At 71.7% G+C, this 7,561-nt stretch overlaps 1 protein-coding gene across 1 annotated transcript in view; it reads left to right on the top strand.

Moving 5' to 3' along the window:
- Window positions 1-449: 449 nt before the first annotated feature.
- Window positions 450-7,561, top strand: part of ywhae1 (tyrosine 3-monooxygenase/tryptophan 5-monooxygenase activation protein, epsilon polypeptide 1) — a 49,482-nt gene continuing 42,370 nt past the window's right edge. The window contains exon 1 of the mRNA XM_072590098.1: window positions 450-1,035. Within this exon, the coding sequence (XP_072446199.1) occupies window positions 972-1,035 (64 nt within the window). The 5' untranslated portion in view covers window positions 450-971. The remainder of the gene's footprint in view (window positions 1,036-7,561) is intronic.

Below are 7,561 nucleotides of genomic sequence, written 5' to 3'. Positions count from 1 at the left end.
TGCATGTGTCTAAAAATGGTGCATTCCTAACACCTTGCAATGTTTTACATCTACGTATGCATGCTCCTTCCCTTACGCCCACGATATTCTTTCTCTGGTAGTGCTTGGCCTTCTTTCCGCACTCCCCACTCTTTGTGCCTGCGCTCCGCTTGTGCCGCCTCACCGATGCGGAGCGCTCGCCCGAAGGTGTGGTGCCCGGCACTACGGGCTTTGTTGCCCTTTTTTTTTAAAAAACACACACCGCCGCACGGTTCCACCCGGGGAGGGGCGCGTATCCTTCCGCACGCACATGCGCGGAACGCCACGCCACGGCGAGACTGGAGGGTGGTGGGCGGGGGTGAGGGAAGGGAAGTAGTTCGGTAGTCGCTTCACCACATGGCGGCGCGCAATGTGAGAGAGAGTGTGAGTGAGTGAGTGAGGGAGGAGGAGGCGCTGGGACGGCGGAGCCCGGAACTATACCCTGTCCGTCCGCCATTTTGGCAGCTGCTCGGCGGCGGGTGCGAGTGGGCGAACGAGCTTCGTGTGTCAGCGGCTCGGCTGCTTCCTGAAGACGGCGGTCGCTCTCTCCGCGTCTGCTACTCGACGTGTTCGCCTCGCCCTCTCTTGTCTTCCCCTTACCCCCTCCCCTCTTCCACTCCACTCCTCCTCCGTCTTCGGGCTTTCCTTTATTTTTTGGGGAAGGAAAAAAAAAACGATAAGCTCGTTATTATATATTTTTTCTCCCCCGGAACCTCTGCGCCCTTCGATCGTCTATCACCGCCCTCCTCCTCCTCCTCCTCCTCCCCCCCTCTCACACACCCCTCCTCCTCCTCCTCCCCATCCCACCTAGACGGAAAGAAAGCAGCCCCCCTCCGACTAGAAGCCGCCGGCGATATTTATTATTTTTAAGAAGGTAATCGTCCTCGCCGTCCATCGAGCGGTCCAGCCTCCCTCTCCCTCTGCCTCTCCCTCTCCCTCCCCGGCCGGAGAACATGGAGGACCGCGAGGACCTCGTCTATCAAGCCAAGCTGGCCGAGCAGGCTGAGCGCTACGACGGTGAGAGGTGTTCCTTGTTGTGAGGGGACTGGGGTTTTATTTGAAGGGAGGGGGTGGGGGTATGTTTTAGGGATGTCTCTTCCCCCCCCCCCCCCCGGGGTGTGAATGGTTGGGGGCTGAGGGGGGTGGGGGGTTTCTCTCTCTCTCTCTCTCCCCGCGGCCGCCGGCTTCACAAAATGGCGCCCAGCGGCCGCTCGGTGCCCGCGCTCTGCCCTCCCCTCACACACACACACAACACACACACAGACAGACACACACACAACACAGGGTCAGGATTAAAATAAAACATTAAACCCCCCCCCCCCACAACATCCAGGGAGGGTGTGGTGGTGAGCCTACTCCACAGGGGAACACGGAAAGATCCCAGCCGTCTTTATAATTCTCACCGACCCCTCCCTTTCTCGTCAGGGAGAGAGGTGCGTCCGCTGTAAAATCGTCGTTTATCCCCCCGATCCCATCCCCCGATCCCATCCCATTCCCCCCACCCCGATCCCATCCCATTCCCCCCACCCCGATCCCATCCCATTCCCCCCACCCCGATCCCATCCCATTCCCCCCACCCCGATCCCATCCTCCCCATTCCCCCCACCCCGATCCCATCCTCCCCATTCCCCCCACCCCGATCCCATCCTCCCCATTCCCCCCACCCCGATCCCATCCTCCCCATTCCCCCCACCCCGATCCCATCCTCCCCATTCCCCCCACCCCGATCCCATCCTCCCCATTCCCCCCACCCCGATCCCATCCTCCCCATTCCCCCCACCCCGATCCCATCCTCCCCATTCCCCCCACCCCGATCCCATCCTCCCCATTCCCCCCACCCCGATCCCATCCCATTCCCCCCACCCCGATCCCATCCCATTCCCCCCACCCCGATCCCATCCTCCCCATTCCCCCCACCCCGATCCCATCCTCCCCATTCCCCCCACCCCGATCCCATCCTCCCCATTCCCCCCACCCCGATCCCATCCTCCCCATTCCCCCCACCCCGATCCCATCCTCCCCATTCCCCCCACCCCGATCCCATCCTCCCCATTCCCCCCACCCCGATCCCATCCTCCCCATTCCCCCCACCCCGATCCCATCCTCCCCATTCCCCCCACCCCGATCCCATCCTCCCCATTCCCCCCACCCCGATCCCATCCTCCCCATTCCCCCCACCCCGATCCCATCCTCCCCATTCCCCCCACCCCGATCCCATCCTCCCCATTCCCCCCACCCCGATCCCATCCTCCCCATTCCCCCCACCCCGATCCCATCCTCCCCATTCCCCCCACCCCGATCCCATCCTCCCCATTCCCCCCACCCCGATCCCATCCTCCCCATTCCCCCCACCCCGATCCCATCCTCCCCACCCCGATCCCATCCTCCCCATTCCCCCCACCCCGATCCCATCCTCCCCATTCCCCCCACCCCGATCCCATCCTCCCCATCCCTCCCATCCCATTCATCCCACCCCGCCCCCCCAATCCCATCCCGCCCCCCCAATCCCATCCCGCCCCCCCCCAATCCCATCCCTCCCCGCCCCCCCCAATCCCATCCCTCCCCGCCCCCCCAATCCCATCCCTCCCCGCCCCCCAATCCCATCATTCCCCGCCCCCCAATCCCATCATTCCCCGCCCCCCAATCCCATCCCTCCCCGCCCCCCCAATCCCATCCCTCCCCACCCCCCCAACCCATCCCTCCCTCCCACCCCGCCCCCCCATCCCATCCCTCCCTCCCACCCACCCACCCACCCCGCCCCCCAATCCCATCCCGCCCCCCAATCCCATCCCTCCCCCCCCCAATCCCATCCTTCCCTCACACCCACCCATCCACCCACCCACCCCGCCCCCCCCAATCCCATCCCTCCCCCCCCAATCCCATCCCTCCCCCCCCAATCCCATCCCTCCCCCCCCAATCCCATCCCTCCCCCCCCCAATCCCATCCCTCCCCCCCCAATCCCATCCCTCCCTCCCACCCCGCCCCCCCCAATCCCATCCCTCCCTCCCACCCACCCACCCCGCCCCCCCAATCCCATCCCTCCCTCCCACCCACCCACCCCGCCCCCCCAATCCCATCCCTCCCACCCACCCCCCCCGATCCCATCCCTCCCTCCCACCCCACCCCCCCGATCCCGTCCTTCCCCCCCCCCACCCCTGATCCCGTCCTTCCCCACCACCCCGATCCCGTCCCTCCCCCCCCCACCCCCCGATCCCGTTCCTCCCTCCCCGCCCCCCCAATCCTGTCCCTCCCCCCCGATCCCATCCCTCCTCGCCCCCCCCCCCCCCGATCCCAGCCATCCCGCCCCCCCCAATCCCATCCGTTCCCCCCCACCACCGATCCCGTCTCTCCCCCCCCACCACCGATCCCGTCCCTCCCCCTTCCCTCCCCCCCCCCCCCCCCCCGATCCCGTCCCTCCCCCTTCCCTCCCCCCCCCCCCGATCCCGTCCCTCCCTCCCTCCCACCCCCCCGATCCCGTCACCCCCACACCCCCCCGATCCCGCCCACCCCCCCCCGATCCCGCCCCCGCCCACCCCCCGATCCCGTCCCTCCCCACTCCCCGATCCCGTCCCTCCCCACTCCCCCAATCCTGTCCCTCCGCCCCCCCGATCCCATCCCTCCCTCCTCGCCCCCCCCCCGATCCCATCCGTTCCCACCGCCGATCCCGCCCCCGCCACCGATCCCGTCCCTCCCGCCCCTCCCACCGATCCCGCCCCTCACCCACCACCACCGATCCCGTCCCTCCCACACACCCCCCGCCCCCCCGATCCCGTCCCTCCCTCCCTCCCCCACACCCCCGATCCCGTCCCTCCCCCACACCCCCGATCCCGTCCCTCCCCCACACCCCCAATCCCGTCCCTCCCTCCCACACCCCCGATCCCGTCCCTCCCTCCCACCCCCACACCCCCACACCCCCGATCCCGTCCCTCCCTCCCACCCCCACACCCCCGATCCCGTCCCTCCCTCCCACCCCCGATCCCGTCCCTCCCTCCCACCCACCCCCCCCCCACGATCCCGTCCCACCCCCCCGATCCCGTCCCACCCACCCCCCCGATCCCGTCCCTCCCTCCCACCCCCGATTCCGCCCCTCCCTCCCTCCCACCCACCCCCCCCCCCCCCCCCCCCCCATCCCGTCCCTCCCTCCCACCCCCCCCCCGATCCCGTCCCTCCTTCCCACCCCCACCCCCCCCCGCCTATCCCGTCCCTCCGCCTATCCCGTCCCTCCCTCCCACCCCCACCCCCCCCCGCCTATCCCGTCCCTCCCACCCACCCCCCCCCGATCCCGTCCCCCCCCTCCCCCGATCCCGTCCCCCCCTCCCCCGATCCCGTCCCCCCCCCCCCCCGATCCCGTCCCCCCCTCCCCCGATCCCGTCCCCCCCCTCCCCCGATCCCGTCCCCCCCTCCCCCGATCCCGTCCCCCCCCTCCCCCGATCCCGTCCGTCCCTCCCCCGATCCCGTCCGTCCCTCCCCCGATCCCGTCCGTCCCTCCCCCGATCCCGTCCGTCCCTCCCCCGATCCCGTCCGTCCCTCCCCCGATCCCGTCCGTCCCTCCCCCGATCCCGTCCGTCCCTCCCCCGATCCCGTCCGTCCCTCCCCCGATCCCGTCCGTCCCTCCCCCGATCCCGTCCGTCCCTCCCCCGATCCCGTCCGTCCCTCCCCCGATCCCGTCCGTCCCTCCCCGATCCCGTCCGTCCCTCCCCCGATCCCGTCCGTCCTCCCCCGATCCCGTCCGTCCCTCCCCCGATCCCGTCCGTCCCTCCCCCGATCCCGTCCGTCCCTCCCCCGATCCCGTCCGTCCCTCCCCCGATCCCGTCCGTCCCTCCCCCGATCCCGTCCGTCCCTCCCCCGATCCCGTCCGTCCCTCCCCCGATCCCGTCCGTCCCTCCCCCGATCCCGTCCGTCCTCCCCCGATCCCGTCCGTCCCTCCCCCGATCCCGTCCGTCCCTCCCCCGATCCCGTCCGTCCCTCCCCCGATCCCGTCCGTCCCTCCCCCGATCCCGTCCGTCCCTCCCCCGATCCCGTCCGTCCCTCCCCCGATCCCGTCCGTCCCTCCCCCGATCCCGTCCGTCCCTCCCCCGATCCCCGTCCGTCCCTCCCCAAACCCCCCGATCCAGTCCCGTCCCCTCCCCCTCCCCTTCCCCCACCCTCGTCCCCATCCCGTCCCCTCCCTCCCTCACCCCCCCCCAAACACGATTCCGTCCTCCCCATCCTGTCACTCCCCCCCCCGATCCTGTCCCTCCACCCCCCCCCCGTCCCCCCGATCCTGTCCGTCCCTCCCCCCCGATCCCATCCCTCCCTCCCTGATCCCGTTCCATCCCCTCCTTCCCCCGATCCCCTCCTTCCCCCCCACCCGATCCCCTCCTTCCCCCCCCCCCGATCCCCTCCTTCCCCCCCCCCCGATCCCCTCCTTCCCCCCCTGATCCCCACCTTCCCCCCCTGATCCCCACCTTCCCCCCCGATCCCCTCCTTCCCCCCCGATCCCTCCTTCCCCCCCTGATCCCCACCTTCCCCCCCGATCCCCTCCTTTCCCCCCCCCCGATCACCTCCTTCCCCCCCCCCGATCCCTCCTTCCCCCTCCCCCCCCCCCCCCCGATCCCCCCTCCCCCCCCGATCCCTCCCCCCCCCGATCCCCGCCTCTCCCCCCCGATCCCCGCCTCTCCCCCCCCCGATCCCCGCCTCTCCCCCCCCCCGATCCCCGCCTCTCCCCCCCCCCGATCCCCGCCTCTCCCCCCCCCGATCCCGCCTCTCCCCCCCCCGATCCCCGCCTTCCCCCCCCCGATCCCCTCCTTCCCCCCCCCCCCCGATCCCCTCCTTCCCCCCCCGATCCCCTCCTTCCCCCCCCCGATCCCTTCCTTCCCCCCCCCCGATCCCCTCCTTCCCCCCCCGATCCCCTCCTTCCCCCCCCCCGATCCCCTCCTTCCCCCCCCCCGATCCCCTCCTTCCCCCCCCCGATCCCCTCCTTCCCCCCCCCCCCGATCCCCTCCTTCCCCCCCCCCGATCCCCTCCTTCCCCCCCCGATCCCCTCCTTCCCCCCCCCGATCCCCTCCTTCCCCCCCCCCCGATCCCCTCCTTCCCCCCCCCCCGATCCCCTCCTCCCCCCCCCCCCCGATCCCCTCCTTCCCCCCCCCCCGATCCCCTCCTTCCCCCCCCCCCGATCCCCTCCTTCCCCCCCCCCCCGATCCCCTCCTTCCCCCCCCCCCCGATCCCCTCCTTCCCCCCCCCCGATCCCCTCCTTCCCCCCCCCGATCCCCTCATTCCCCCCCCCCGATCCCCTCATTCCCCCCCCCCCGATCCCCTCATTCCCCCCCCCCGATCCCTCATTCCCCCCCCCCCGATCCCCTCCTTCCCCCCCCCCGATCCCCTCCTTCCCCCCCCCCCCCCCCGATCCCCTCCTTCCCCCCCCCCCCGATCCCCTCCTTCCCCCCCCCCGATCCCTCCTTCCCCCCCCCCGATCCCCTCCTTCCCCCCCCCGATCCCCTCCTTCCCCCCCCGATCCCCTCCTCCCCCCCCCTTCTGTCCCCCCCTCCCTTCTCCCCCCCCCTCCCTTCTCCCCCCCCTCCCTTCTCCCCCCCCCTCCCTTCTCCCCCCCTCCCTTCTCCCCCCCCCTCCCTTCTCCCCCCCCTCCCTTCTCCCCCCCCTCCTTCTCCCCCCCCTCCCTTCTCCCCCCCCCTCCCTTCTCCCCCCCCCTCCCTTCTCCCCCCCCCTCCCTTCTCCCCCCCCCCCTCCCTTCTCCCCCCCCCCTCCCTTCTCCCCCCCCCCTCCCTTCTCCCCCCCCCCCTCCCTTCTCCCCCCCCCTCCCTTCTCCCCCCCCTCCCTTCTCCCCCCCCCCTCCCTTCTCCCCCCCCCCTCCCTTCTCCCCCCCCCTCCCTTCTCCCCCCCCTCTCTCCCTTCTCCTCCCCTCCCTCCCCTCCCTCCCTCCCTCCCTCCCCTCCCTCCCTCCCTCCCTCCCCTCCCTCCCCTCCCTCCCCTCCCTCCCCTCCTCCCTCCCCTCCCTCCCTCCCCTCCCTCCCCTCCCTCCCCTCCCTTCCCCCCCTTCCCCTCCCTCCCCCCCTTCCCCTCCCTCCCTCCCTCCCTCCCCCCCTCCCCCCCCCCTCCCTCCCTCCCTCCCCCCTCCCTCCCTCCCTCCCCCCTCCCTCCCTCCCTCCCTCCCTCCCCCCTCCCTCCCTCCCTCCCTCCCTCCCTCCCTCCCTCCCTCCCTCCCTCCCTTCCCCTCCCTCCCTCCCTCCCTTCCCCTCCCCCCTCCCTTCCCCCTCCCTCCCTTCCCCCTCCCTTCCCCCTCCCTTCCCCCTCCCTTCCCTCTCCCTTCCCTCTCCCTTCCCCCTCCCTTCCCCCTCCTTCCCTCCCTCCCTTCCCCCTCCTTCCCTCCCTCCCTTCCCCCTCCTTCCCTCCCTCCCTTCCCCCTCCTTCCCTCCCTCCTTCCCCCTCCTTCCCTCCCTCCCTTCCCCCTCCTTCCCTCCCTCCCTTCCCCCTCCTTCCCTCCCTCCCTTCCCCCTCCTTCCCTCCCTCCCTCCCTCCCTCCCTTCCCCCTCCCCCCCTCCCCCCT

The sequence above is a fragment of the Chiloscyllium punctatum genome, chromosome 19 (assembly GCF_047496795.1).
Source record: "Chiloscyllium punctatum isolate Juve2018m chromosome 19, sChiPun1.3, whole genome shotgun sequence".
Taxonomy (NCBI): Eukaryota; Metazoa; Chordata; class Chondrichthyes; order Orectolobiformes; family Hemiscylliidae; genus Chiloscyllium; species Chiloscyllium punctatum.
This window is presented reverse-complemented; position numbering and strand designations above follow the sequence as displayed.